Here is a 15,438-nt window from a genome sequence, read left to right on the forward strand (position 1 = left end):
CCCTCCTTCCCAGCCCCCAACGCAGATCCTTTACCCCATAACTCCTCCCCGCAACTTCCCACCCCCAAAAGCCCTTCGACCAACCGTAGCGCATCCTCCTCGGGAATGACGCGCTTTGCTCTGTTGAGAGATACAGAAAGGCGGAGGAGCGAAGCACGCAAGCGACTCCGAGAACAAATTCTAAGCCGCGGCCGCTGGTTCCGAGCAGCTTTTCGTGACATGATCCCTGATCAGGGCACCCGGCCCTCTCCGGAGCTCCGGAATCCCGGTACTCGGTTGCTTACGTAGCTCTGTGGGTACTTTAGCGCCTGATGCTTGGAACGATGCAGTGACTAAGTGGGAATATGATGGAGGTAGGCCTGAGGAATCGTCACGGTGTGTGCGCATCCGTTACGAAAACGAAGGGCTCATCAAATCCCTGCTCTGTTTCCCAAAATCAAGCTTCCGCGTGTCCGTAACAGTCGCACTTGTCTTGCTAAATTGACGTTCGAGGTGTCCGCATGTAGAAAGGACGTTCTTGAGACGCCCGAGGGGCTGCCTCGCGCACACATACCTGAGCAAGGCCAAGAGGAGTCGAAAATGCGTAAAAAGCACAAAGATTGTAAAACGCGTCACAATCGAGATTCTCAGCATTGTGATGAATTATCAATGGTCTTCTGTCTGTATCTCGATTCCATTGGCGTGTCCCCTCCTAACCGGTTAAAGAGCCTGAATATATATATATATATATATATATATATATATATATATATATATATATATATATACACACATCATTTATTTAACGTAAAATAAATAAACACACACGCGCGCACGCACAGACTGAGCAGCCGCCATAGAGCCTTTACAAACGGTTTAGCATCAGGAATGTGACCGCTGGGAACTTTATAAAAGCTCGTCGCGGGAAAGCTGGAGGTAAACGGCTCCTCGGACTGCACGTAAAGTTTTGTCGCTCAATAAATAAGCAGCACGAGGAGGAACGACGCGGCCGCCATGCCAGAGATAACGGCGCTCGAGGAAGCAATTGCTCCGAGAGGAACCCTTAACACAAACGTTTCCCTGCCGGCCTACCTGGTACGTGTGTTGGTAATTTATACTTTCCGTCAGCTTCCAGAGCATGGCGCCAATTCCCGATGGCCGAGGGTTCCAATGAGATGCGGTGAGTCCTCCTGGAAGGGGGGAGGGGGTTGGAGGGGTAGTAAGGAGTCAGGAGTAGAGGGGGGGGCAGTGTTAAAGCATCATTAATGTTCATTTACACACGTGCCCGGTGTCAACCTTCCGACGGTATAATCACCGACACGACGATGAGCCGAGCGATAGAAATGATGGAGATAATCGACACACACACACACACACACACACACACACACACACACACACACACACACACACACACACACACACACACACACACACACACACACACCAAGCCGAAGGTTACATTGTGCACACACCGCCCTATATTTCAGTCACGATGTCCTAGTAACAAGGCATCGACTATCGACCGATGGCCCCGTAAAGGGAGCTCTTTGTGGACGATTAAAGGTCTTACCTGTCGTGCACCTTGCCTGGGAATGATGCTGTTGCACGCAGTATGGTTGGAGGTAGTGGTGGTAGGGATGGTTGCTTATTTGGTTAATGGCTTCACTCGTGGGGGAGGGATACGAAGCGCGCACGCGAGAGAGGGGGGCGCTAATTGCCAGCCCCTCCCCCAATCACGCAACACACCCAACGTGCCCACCCCACACCTGGGGATCTCGACAGTGACCGGCGATCAACATGGACGACGTCCCATTTCTCTCCCGATTCGCGACGACACGAGTCGGCAGGATCGCCATCACTGTCCAGATACCGCAGCGCTGGGAAGGCGGGAACCACGAGGTCTTTCTTTTCCTCCAAGGTTGATATATATATATATATATATATATATATATATATATATATATATATATATATATATATATATATATATATATATATATATATATATATATACATATAATATTATATATATACTCTATTTATTTATAAATACAGTATTGAACGAAGCATGACGCACTGACAATGCTCTCATTTTAATAATCACAATAATAATAATTATTATTATTATTATCTTACGATTTTATACTCGAGTTTTAAAACATCCGCATCGCCGATGCCGCCGATGTGTTTCGTGTCACGTTGTAAATGTTCCGTTTTTAAAATATAGAACAATACTATATACACTGATGTTGTAATTTAGTAGCCGAACTCGACAATGAACATGCTCACCTCGTTATCATTCATTACTCGATTTGAAAAGCCTTAAATGCGTCTCTAGCTGGTTATTCTGTAATTAAATACGCAGTGCCTACGTCACGATAAATTCGACGTCACGATTTGTGATGCATAATGATTACGTAACACGCCGGCCGGACACGCGCTTTGTCGGGTTCAACGTGCTGTAAAGTTTGGACAAAAGCTTCACCACACCGTCGGGTGTAAATGGGCAAAGACTCACGTTACGTAAACAATGGCACAAGTGAAGCTGGCTGGCAGGATGGCCAAAAGGTACGCACACTCGTGTCTCAGCTATCTTGGTGGGTTCGAATCCCGACGCAGCTATAAACCGTCATGCTGGTGCTATTCATCAATGCATGTGCCGTCCGTCTCTCGGATCCGACGGACGTGAAGCCGGGCGTCCTGCCTACCGGCATCGGGTCGTGGACGTTAAAGACCCCCACGATCGATGTCCTTCGCGAAGAGAAGGCGATCAGTGACTGCGGGGAGTTAGGCAATGGCGAACCACCTAGCGTGTCTCTCGCTGAGAAACTGCATCGGGAGTACCGACGCTGCAACAGAAAATGATGATGATGTTGACCGTGATGATTTACGTAAACTCTGGAGGAGTCCTGGTACCTTCGGCAAGTGTCATGCACATAACAATTCAAACTAGTCACATAAAGGAAATGAATTATGACGTGCATGCTTTGTTTATTCTATTTCCTCCTCCTCCTCTTCCTCCTCCTCTGATACACCAACGTCGTTGGTTCGAGGAAGCTCCAGATGCATTGAGAGCATTCCCAGTAAACCTTATAATAGAAACATGAAATCAATCGCACTCATGTAATGATTCCAAATTATCATTATGAATCGTTATAGATTTATATAAATTTTTACTCAATTATACATGTCACGCGGAGTTCGCTGATTATCAGCCAATTTACGTTATTCCGCGCTATTATTCCAAAACCATTGTCCGTCACCACCAAGTGTATTGGCGGGATGATCGGGAATCATTCGAGGAAGTCATCAAATTAACCTCCAAATCATTCCTCGATCATCGGGGGATGCGAGGACGAGATATTCCTCCATACAGCAATGTATATAATAAATCATTCCACCATGTTTCAATCCATACATCCAATCCCAGCACTGTTTCCACGGTGGTTGTCGCCTTGGCGACGACATGCTTTGTTTGTAACAATTGCATTATGATGTAATAATAATAATTATGCTAATCTCGAATATATATATATATATATATATATATATATATATATATATATATATATATATATATATATATATATATATATATATATATATATATATTTTTTTTTCATATAATTGAGTTTCATGGCACGTGAGGAGCCAGCCTTATTATACACCGCTCATTTGAACCTTCACAAACAGGCCTTTCACCGCCAATCAAGTCAGTCCGGAGCGGAATTCGCAGAAACGGAGAAATTAAATGAAACTGATTGCTTGATGTCGAGGTTTTAAAATTGGAAATAAACAAAAAAAAAAAACATAATTGATCAAACGGAGGAATAAACCATTTTGCCAATGAACAAAATCATCAAAATTCCAAGCTATATTCATTATAGGGTATTATTCCCAATAATAGCTGAAAACAACATAATAATATAATATGATAAATAAATAATATAATAATACAGGCATACATGTTATTATGAGTCTAATACTGTGCGTGAGAGTATGGATATATATATATATATATATATATATATATATATATATATATATATATATATATATAACATATATATATATATATATATATATGTTATATATATATATATATATATATATATATATATATATATATATATATATAACATATATATATATATATATATATATATATATATATATATATATATATATATATATATATATATATATATATATATGACAATGCGAACGATTTGATGGGAAAACAGGTGAACTGGTGGGAAATTGAACTTTCAAACTTCATCTCGATCACTGTTCATGGGGTACGGTCTACAGGAGAGACTCGAGACCAAAGCTGCCCCTTTCAAGGTCCACTTTGGTTCACACGATGCACTTAATTATACATCAAGACGACGCACGAAGGGTATGCCGAGCAGGATGTTTTATGGTCCACACATACAATGTACCCATTGTACAAACAAACACCTTCATACGATGCCAACGAACTGCCGACGTGAACATATTGCACAAGATCTTTGTAACTAATAAAAGAGTGCGTTTTATTGTATTTTTATCGTCAATAATTGATAAAGGAAAGAATAAATAATTCAAGGTAACATTTGACGTTTTCGTGTGTGCAATTATTGTTCCGTGGATAAAACGACGATTTGACTGTTAAAGCACCACGAGCGTACCTGTAGAAAGACCTCATGTTGGTCGGGTCACGTTGTGAGTACATCGTCTGGTACAGTATGAACAACATTAACGAAACTGTTGTCTTTCCACGCAGGGTCCATGCCATCAATTTTGACTGTTTTTCAGCATTCGCCACATTTGATTCCTTTTGTCCCTTTTTTCTTGGTAGGCCACGGACTTACTGATCACCCTCGGTCCAAAAATGCTCACTCAACGCAGGCACGGCTCAAAAACAGCCGAGATTCATCGACACAATCATCGCTGAACAGCACGCATGGAAGATCCAACTTAGCTTGCATTCGTGCAACTGATATATTTAATATGTGACACTGTTCTATGGAAACAGAAGGTAAGGGATAATTATATATATTTCTATAAATAAATGTTTTTATAGATATATATATATATATATATATATATATATATATATATATATATATATATATATATATATATATATATATATACATTAGTAGATGGTCCATTTCACTCAACTCTGAATGACTCTCCGACTGCCTAAGCTCCGTGTGTCACTTCATCATGACCTGGTTATCACGTTAAATCTGAATCCACAGGTGTATACACCTACACCTGTCCTTGCTGAGTTCTCCATAACGAACGTTAAAAATAATCCCACACTACCTTTATTTAGATATACCGAAAGTGAATGGAGTTTCCTTTTCGAATGGGACACGACCCTTAGAAAATAGTCTGCGGCAACAAGGAGTAAAACACACACACACACACACACACACACACCCTTGGATTGAATCTCATGTTGACTCTCCCCTCTCTTCTCCTGTCTCTGTCTCTCTTCGATTTTCACCTTGAGCTCAAAGCCTGGAAAGACTCACAAAGTGTCCAACGATAAATGAATGAATGAATGAATGAATGAAACTGCTTCACCGTGAGGTTACGGAGTGATCTGTTTGGCATCTCAGCACAAGTACTTGGTTCAAGATGCTGCATAATTGATATATAATCCTCAGCCTCGGTTGCTATATACTATGTTAATCTTTGCATCACATCACAGTGTCCTTGTCCTTCGTGTGGCATACTGTATGTGTGAACAGCTAAGTCGAAAAACAACAACATGTCTGAATTGTCTGAAAAAAAATGAAAAGAAAAGATCTTGCGCTTGCCCACCCTCAAAGCATTCAAAATATGCCCTTTACCACTAAATATTTTATATCTCCTCGCCCTTTACAATGCCTCCCACCTGCTCCTCAATCACCCTTCTTCTCCGCAACTCCACGACCGTTCATTTCGGTCTTGCAAGTGAAAGGGACAGTCGAGTGTAAGAAATAGTCATATAATGTCGACAAAGGAGGAGTGAGATGGTCATGTGGACCATTGTGTAATATGTATCCCATGGAATTTGTGGCCAGAGCAACAACTTTTCTTCCATTTGTGTTTGATAGAAATTGCTTGTCCAAGATGGTGATGTTTTAAGGCAATCATCTTTCCTCAGCTGATCTTTGGCATAAAAACAAGGTAAGAATGTTCATGATCATTTCGATAGACGGTGTGAAGGATTTTTTGTTTTTGGCAATTACAAAGATACGACCGTGACTAGATGATGGCGTAAGCGAGGAGAATTTATTGAATGATATCACGTGCAGTTTAGGAATATTGTGCAAACACCAACTTCAATTGGCACATTCACTTTTGACCACATCCGTTCTGCCTGACCTCATGTATTTGGGTAACATGGACACGCATATTCTCCAACAAGACATCAGTTCCGCAGTTACATGCCATCACTTGTTTATATCACATATGATAAGATCAATGACGTGAGCATTTCATGAGATCGGCAGTTGGCCCGATTTGAATTTCATTGTGGGTTCAAGTGGAATTGACGACGTGCACCTGTTTTTAAAGGCAACTGCCATGTTCTGGTATACCTTGTGACCTGGTATTGCTTTAAAACCCAGAGGAAACTTCTTCTGTCGTTACAGATGCCTCAGAAGTATAGCAGTCAGGGAAAGAGAGCAGCCTGGGATGTGGGAATCATGAGGTTGGCTGTTCGGGCTGTCCAAGACGGAGACTCCCTGAAAACGACGGCGAAATGCTGCAACGTCCCTCGCAACACCACCCCGAGGGGTTGAAAATGCTTGACATCCGCCGGCTAGTTTTTGAGTATTGTGAGCAGAAGGGAATTAAACATCCATTCAACAACCAGAAGAGAACTGTTGGCCCAGACTGGGCACTTCAGTTCCCGCGGAAGAAGAAGCCAGAACTCATCAACAAGTCACCCCCAATGGAACGGTCAGAGGTCCGTGCAGACGAACAGGTTGCATCCACAATTCATTGTTTACTCACGAGTGGTTCGACTATTTTATCAAACCCGAGCAGACTCGATCCCAACCTCAGCCAATCGTACCAACATTGAACGGTCCCCCATGATGGATCTAATAGTAATAATGTCACAGGCATCCATAAAGTCCAAGAAAACAACGCCGTGATGATCTATCTTCCTCCCGATTGTACGAGCAAGATATAACCCTTGGATTGCAGTTTCTACCTCCACTCGCCTCAATCACATCGAGGAATGGAAGTTCAGACATGGTTACGCAGCCATTGTGGTGAGCCATTGATTGAATATCGAGTTGGCGGTCATAAGGAAAGTATACAAGAAGGCTGTGACCAGCGAAAAAAGCAGTGAGTGATTTCAGAGTCACTGGGGTTCAACCATTCAACTCGGACGTGTCTGGTAATGAGGGTTTCAAAGCAGTCGAGATGGCAGGAAAGCTCGGGATACAGGACAACTTGGATGACCAGTTTAAGCAACAGAAAGGTGATTCGGATAGAAGTGTTTCAGACTGATCTTCCACATCTCTTAACGACTGGAAAATGCCTTGGATGTCCATCCAACCTTTCACAACCTGGGGATGCTTTCACATATTCATCGTTATCTGGAGAGCCTCATGCTTCAAGTGCTTCAGCCTCGTTCTCCGAGCTGATGAACATTCAGAGGAAATACATTTGGTGTTCTGTAGCTCATATTAACTTCATCATTGTGCAAAAGGGAGCTGCAGGCAGAGGCAATGTTCAAGGCTCATGGTGTAGGGACGATGGTGACTACATCGAGTAAAGGTCCAGGAGTCGTTCAGACATTGAAAAATAAATATAGCCTGATGGAATGATTGACTCCACAGAAAGTCGGGCGAGGAAGCCCTTTCTTGCAAGGACCCTTATGTATCCCTTGATTCATGATGCAAATGTTTTTTCTTGTTAAAAATTAGTTCATGTTAATTATGTTGCCACAAAGTTCAAGGGATTGCATCATGTACAAGTTCTCCGGTTCTACCAATTCAAGTTTCAATGGAATGAAAGGGGTCAATATGGACCCTTAGGATCAGTATGCATCGGAGGAAGTTATTGCCTTTTTGAAATTATTTATAGAATGTATATGTTTGAGTGCTTTGTGATGAACAATTTTAGTTGTTTAGGTAACCATGGGTGTGTCCATGTACGTCGAGAAGTAAGACAGTGACGGACATAATCCAGGTTCCATTTCCTTCAGAGAAAGATTATTAAGAGGTCCATAATACCTGTTCTGTAGAACACGCTCTCTGCCATAAAAATCTGTACACGTGATTGTTGTTCATATGATTATTAATGTCTTTGTCTTCTTCTTCTTCTTCCGTATGCCGCACATGGCTGCAGGATAGCATCATTGCTTGAGTGTGCGGCTGTGCCGCTGATGCAGTGCCCTCTGTTGGTGAGGGCAGGAATTTGTAAATTGTTTATGGTGCCAGCGATAGCTCGCCTACTCTCTGTGACGGACACCATGGGATATTTAGCGTACGCCAACTAATGCCGCCATCAGACAGGACGCCCAATTTAATGTCCATCCGAGGGACAGCGCACCCGCTGATGAATCAACCTGCCTGTGAAACACTGGGATGATGGTGTATAGCTGGGTCGGGATTCAAACCCAGGCTAGACAGCTTTGAGGTGAGTGTGCATATCTCTATGCCATCATGTCAGTCTTATTTATGTGACACCATGGAACACAGATGAGGTGAAAACCTCTGATGGAGATAAATGATGAATAATCACAAGTCCATTTAATTGTGACCTAATCACGTAATGCTGCGTTGTGTTGAATGTTTTCACATCGGTAGCTAGCGTGGAAGTATCAATCTCAATATAGTACCGGGTATGTCTACCTCCGGCAGCAATCACTGCATTGCACCTTCGTCGTATTGACAGTGTGAGCACTCGAATCTGAGCCTAAGGAAATCGCATTTCATGGCCAAATCAGCTCCTGTTCCAGCTCATTGAGAGTCCGTGGCTATCTTGGCAGGGTTCAAATGCGTTGATCAATGATATCGCAGAGATATTCAATTGGATGTAAATCTGGCGAGATGGCAGCCAAAGTGTCATGATGCTAAATTTGGCCTTAACAAGAACATTCCTTGTTTGAATGGCCCTGTGAGCAAGAGCATTATTGTGCATCAAGATGATTCCTGGATCATGTTGCTGAAGGTGCAAGAAACGTATGTCACTGTACGACGTCATTAATGTATCAATCTGCTAACAGATTGCCGAGGATACCAAGGATCAAGTTGGTGTGAAAGGTTTCAGCAATACCACCCCACATAATGACACTTCCATGTTCAAAATTTGAGGTTTCCTCGAATCCTAGACACAGTCTCGAGCCCTGTTCTTCATTGCATGGCCCGTGAGCCAGTGGCGGCCCCTGGTGGCCGAAAGTGTGGCCGATAAAACACAAATGTGAAAACACTTCATCATATTGTGCAATAAATGCTATCAAATTGACCCAATGGTTTTAAATGAGTGTTCCAACGTGAAGCATAAGAACATAACTACATCAGGATATGCTTGCAGCCCAGTTAACCACAACGAAGAAGAGTATGTGTTGGTGGGGCCAGGTAGCAGCCATTATGGAGTCCTGCCAGTGGTGTGGCGGCTCTCACACAGATGTCTTTTCGGCAAAAGTGGCCTCTAAACCAATCGTGAAGATCACTGGTCTCGGGCATATCGCTTATTGGGTCTTCTCTCCCATGAAGGAGGTGTATCATTATTGTACAACATCCGTTCTGGAGGAGTCCTGGTATGACGTGCACGTGAACAGCCATCATGCCTTTCAAGGAGGAATCTGGATTCATCACTGAACATCACCTCCGTATCCATCGGACATGCTGATTTCACCACTGTAAGCATGCCTGAATGTATCGCGGTGCAAGTCTTGGACACAGCACTGGATGATAAACAAGAATCCCTGCTTCATGGGAATGCCTCAATACAGCGTTGACAAGTATCTTGTGAGTTCCAGGGAGTGTGTTTACAGTACTCTGGGCAGTTTAAAACTGATTGTGTAGATGTGTCATGCAAATGTATCGGTCTTGAGTGGCAGTTGTTATCCTGGGACATCCAGTTCTTGGCATATCTCTTGTTGAACCAGCAGCTTGATAACATCTTCTGAGGTCACAAACAGTTCCTCTCTTCACGTTGGAGCCTTACAACATGGTTAATGGAAGACCCTGCTTGAAGTTGTGCAATGATTTGATTCCTCTAATTTTTTGACAGATGTGGGCTTGTAATGGATTTTTACCCCAAGCACACGAAGCTAAAAGTGAGGTTAAGCAATTTGTTCACGTCTGTCCGTCCATACATCCATCTTTATCAGTTTATGATGAAGGAACAACTTATTTAAGTTGAATATTATATTTTGAACACGAATCGAAAAACAAATCTGCCATTGAACAGTACTCGGGTCTCTCAATTTGTCCTCATTGCATATACACAGAGATACATTGATATTGTTACTCTGTCTACCTTGAAAAACAAAACAAACAAAAAAAACTTCCTCATTGTCAGGAAATCATAAAGGACACATACAACAGGTATGAATAACTAATGTATGTGTTACATAGGGTGGTGTGATAGACGCTGCATCAATATCAGTAAAACTGAAATTTATTTATTTATACAACTTGTCTTTTTTTTATTTAAATTGAATTATACACTTAGACACTGAAGAACACAAATCGCCTTCTAAATACGTCCAAGAACCTCCAGTTTTGCGGGACTTGGACATGTTCTATAGGGTTGTGTATAAGACTGCTTCAATTGTGCTAAAGTTTGGGATTTTTTTTTTAACGACCTTTAAAATTATTGTTGCATTAAAACTGAAGTATATACTTGAACATTCCATGGAATATCATGTTCAATGAATTCTCTAGTTACCTCCACCACCAAAGGAGGATGGAGGTGATGTTTTCACCCCGTCTGTCAGTTTGTTTGTCTGTGAGCAGCATATCTCAAAAGGTTGTGGATGGATTCGTGTGTGACAAGGATGAATTGATTCGATTTTGGTGAAGATCTCGATCTAGATACTAGAATTTTTAAAGTGATTCTTCACCATTGAGCGAAAAGGCAAAAAACAATATATAACACGATATCTCAAAAAGTTGTGGACGGATGAGGACGAAACTTGATGGACAGGTTGGGTGTGTGATGTGGATAAATTCCTTCGATTTGGTGAAGATTCCAATCCGGATCCAGATACGAGATTATTTTTTAATTTTTAAAGTGATTCTTCACCATTATCTCTGGTGTTGGCTTAATGGTTTGGGTGGTGGGCTTTAGATCCCAGGTTCCTGAGTTCAAATCCCACTCAGCTGTTGAATTAATACCAGGTGCGGTTTACTCGACCTGTCATCCTTCTGAGGTCGGCAAAATGAGTGCCAGCTTGCTGGTATACTGTGTCAGAGTGGCGACCCGTCCAGGATTGTGCCCAATAGCCAAGGAGACTACTTAAGCAGCACCAACGCTCTGCATAGAGTATGGTCCCAATCTTCCTCCTTCACTATTGAGAGATGGGGCAGAAAATGATATGTCGTTGTGGATTAAAAAAGTTGTGTCCGAGTTATGACAAAACTAGGTGGATGAGTTGGGTAGGTGACAAGAACAACCCAATTTGATTTTGTTTCAGGTCCTGATCCAGATCCGGTCTGTCATTGGAATACAAAACACAAACTGTTCAGCTTGGTGGGAGTATGTGCTCCACCGATTGCCATTCTAGTTAAATAATGGAGTCAGTGTTTTTTTTTGATGATCCACACGCCGGTGTCTCGGAAAGACTTTCAAATTTGCTCAGAATGCCTTGTGTCACCTCTAAAAACCAAAGGGTGAATGAGTTGTCCGTGCTGAACAATTATTACTTGCGGTAATTACGTGACATGGAAATTTGCAATCAGGTGTTCTGTATATCTCTCGTGCCAAAAAGGTACTTTGAATGAACACTGGAAGTCCTTCAATTTTTTTTTCTGGTCTTTCAACACTTATTCTTCAGTGTTTTTTAATTGTCTGGACATCAATTATCATATCTGTCTAAGATGACCTGTTAGTGTTCCCAATTGAAACCTCTGGCTCCTCATAATGTCGGGAAAGCCAGGTTCAAATTCCTTGGTATATCATATGGGTTTGCCTGTCATCTACAAATGTTTTTGTAATTCATGTAAAAATTACTATCGACATATTTGCCCTGAATATGATTGATGTACAAGCTCCTACATGAGTCTTGGATCAAAATAAAATTCATTCATTCATTACAAAAGAATCTCCAAAAGTGTTTGTCCTTCCCGCAATGTGAACTGTTGTTAAACGTTTGTTACTATTCTGTATTTTGGAATAAAGACAATCTCACTTTACTTTTGTGATTGACTAGGTGTGTGTGTGTGTGTGTGTGTGTGTGTGTGTGTGTGTGTGTGTCTGTGTGTGTGTGTGTGTGTGTGTGTGTGTGTGTGTCTGTGTGTGTGCGTGTGTGTGTGTGTGTGTGTGTGTGTGTGTGTGTGTGTCATCAATTTGGATACAATATATCAGATAAATATTGCAGGTAAAATGTAAATGCGACGTGCAGTTGTCAGCCACACCAGTTGGAGACGAATTATTTAGTTAGCCTTGGGAATTAAATGAATTACATAGCCATGGGGATGAATGAATTACATAGCCATGGGGATGAATGAATTACATAGCCATGGGGATGAGTGAATTAGACACCTGCATAGGTAAAATAAGCAACTGTGGATACTTTACGTGAATTATAATATTTATATTTAAACATATATATATATATATATATATATATATATATATATATATATATATATATATATAATTATATCGAATATAAAAGCTCTTTCGATCCACTGATTCACTGACTGACTGATATTAAAGATCGGTGCCTTCCAGGTGACGTAGAAAGCTAAAATTTTGCATTCCAATGGACATCAAAGCCAGTACACCAGGGAAAAGAAATCACAGAATCAGACAACATCCATGCATGAAAACATAAATAAATGAAAAACAAAAAAAAGAAAAGCAATGAATGAAAAAAATGCAGGTGAGTGACTCAAGACAATGGGGAAGCAAGGTAATTTTGTGTGCCGATGGACATCGAAGCTAATACACAAGAAGAAAAAAAATCACAGAACCGTCGGAAAGCATCCGTAAATGAAAATATAAATAAATGAAAAATAAATAAATAAATGAAAAATCAAATGCAGGTGAGCGATCAGAGACAATGGGAAAACACAGTTTGATTGCTTACACAATGTGTAAATACACTCCCAGCTATTATTATGTAAAGTTATTTGTAACCACTGACTGGCTCACTGATATTAAGGATCGGTACCTTCTGTGTGATGTAGAATGCTGAAATTTTGCATGCCGATGGACATTGAAGCCGCTACACCGGAAAAAATGTACAGATTCGTCGGAAACCATCCGTAAATGAAAAATATAAATAAATGAAAAAAAATAAAATGCAGGTGGAGCGACCTGAGACAATGGGGAAGCACAATTTGTATGCTTAAACAATGTGTAATAACACCCTGATATATATATATATATATATATATATATATATATATATATATATATATATATATATATATATATATATATATATATATATATATATATATATACCGACAAAAGTATTCAGGGTTTGAATCTTTCAAAAGCTGTCATCCTGATGTTTCGCATGCAGGACGAGGCATCAATGTGTGTGCCATCCTTCCAATGGATGTTAAGCCAGAGGAGCTATCCACCAGCATCTGTCTTTGGTGTTCATTAAAGATCGCATGGTGTCTTTCCCAAAGAGTAGTCGAGGTGTTCCCGGCATGCTGAGCAAATTATCAATTTCTGCCCCAATTAACTGCTAGAAAGGCAATGTCATAATCCTGAAAAATTAAAAAATTAAAAAACAGACTGTTTTGGTTGTACCAGTCTCTTTAAATCGCTAAAATATATCTTTAAATGTAATTCACATCTCTTTTAAATTTATTAGTACTTCCAGTGAAATTGTGACCAAGAACTGAAATACCACACCAGTATTTGCTGCAAGGGTCTTGACCAATCGGGAGCGTCTACCACATATCCACCCTGTTAAGGATGCATTATACGGTTTATGAGGATTTGGAACTCTGGCAAGGAAATGAGATATTAAAGTTAAAATAGAAGTTCTGGTTTTAGTCGCAGTCTGTGAAAGACACGGAACAGCCCACTGCTAAAAGCAATTCTACACTGCTAACCACAGTAGCAGTCAGCTTACACAGACTTTAGAAGCCTTTTTTGAAACAAATACCAGCCAATCCCTTGGGAAGATAATCAATCCATGGCCACGTTTCTGGCTGACTGGCCGTCTCTGATGAGAAGTTACTTTTTCATATAACAAAGGAAAAAAAACAAAAAGCATTACAATAAAGCTAAGCATGTGTTCTTCAGTAATGAAAACAAAGCTTATCAAACTAATACACATGCACTTTGGCTCAAAGGCCAACAATCAAGGTCAACGTCATACAAAACCATGTACATCCAAGCCCACAGGGCCAAAATGCATGGCCATCCCATCAATGTTAGGAACTGCGAGCCTTTGTCAACATGGATCAGACTTGCTCGTGCAATAAGGAACCTTCTTTCCACTGGGTTGTTGTGTGAAAGCCTAAGAAAAAGTGTTTGGTGTGAGATTTTAATATCTGGGCAGTGTAAGGGCCTTAAACAGTGGGTTGTTGTTTTTTGGTGGGAGTGGGGGGGGGTTACATTTTATATCCGGGTGTGAGCCAAAATATGAGCTCATGTCATGCTATGTGACATGGTAAAGGACATATGCAGCACACAGCTTGGCTCTGGTGTGGTTGATTTATTGATATCTAACCGATTTGATAAGTCTTGTGTAATTATAAATCTCACCTGTTGGTTATAATTAAAAGTGCCTTTGACTGTGCAGCTCGTGTATCACGTCTTGTCAGAACCAAAACAGGTCTTCATCTATAAATTTGTTCCATTTAAACATCTATTTTTTTTTTTAAAGTACGTACATAACCCAAAACGAAGTCCATCTCTGATCGCCGACATATTGAGGTGACACATACAACTCTGCAAGACTTCATCAGATCAAAACAGCAGTGACATCACTTATTTTCCACATGACCATGGAAATATTGAAAGAGAACTTACATCTGAGGAAGAGGATCAAAGATGGAATCCATATTTTAAAGTGTGAACGGTCGGTTTGGTGGTTCTCTAATCACTCCTCAAGATTTCTGGCTGATATCGACTCGACCTGGCACATGTACTCAAAAGTGTGAGCAAGGTCTTCTTATTGAGTCTGAATCACGACCCCACTCTCTGCAGACGAACATTCAAAATGTCAGTGCAGGACACGAGGGTGTAATGCACCAAGGTTTTCGGGAGTGGGGGGGGGGGATGGGTGTGGCACCGTATTTGATGAATTTTGCATGAAAA

The 15,438-nt window shown here is 41.0% G+C and overlaps 1 protein-coding gene and 1 long non-coding RNA gene across 7 annotated transcripts in view; one reads left to right on the forward strand and one right to left on the reverse strand.

Moving 5' to 3' along the window:
- Nucleotides 1-15,438, reverse strand: part of LOC147028385 (transcription factor AP-2-alpha-like) — a 167,440-nt gene that overhangs the window by 134,076 nt on the left and 17,926 nt on the right. For 4 of the 5 annotated variants that reach the window (XM_085878708.1, XM_085878706.1, XM_085878711.1 and 1 more), the window contains exon 2: nucleotides 1,072-1,169. In XM_085878708.1, coding sequence (XP_085734834.1) covers nucleotides 1,072-1,119 — 48 coding nt within the window. In that variant the 5' untranslated portion in view covers nucleotides 1,120-1,169. Of the gene's footprint in view, nucleotides 1-1,071; nucleotides 1,170-1,552; nucleotides 1,881-15,438 lie in introns of those variants that run through there. The other variant, XM_085878707.1, reaches the window with a different exon arrangement.
- On the forward strand, nucleotides 94-8,256 carry LOC147028386 (uncharacterized). 2 transcript variants are annotated; one of them, XR_015057555.1, is made up of 4 exons: nucleotides 94-268; nucleotides 4,823-5,002; nucleotides 6,075-6,147; nucleotides 6,615-8,256. It is a non-coding gene; the product is annotated as an uncharacterized LOC147028386 (long non-coding RNA). The 2 variants fall into 2 exon arrangements; XR_015057553.1 differs by having other exon boundaries at nucleotides 6,075-8,256.

This window comes from Eptatretus burgeri, chromosome 4 (assembly GCF_056783735.1).
Source record: "Eptatretus burgeri isolate ZD-2024b chromosome 4, Ebu_testis_v1, whole genome shotgun sequence".
Taxonomy (NCBI): Eukaryota; Metazoa; Chordata; class Myxini; order Myxiniformes; family Myxinidae; genus Eptatretus; species Eptatretus burgeri.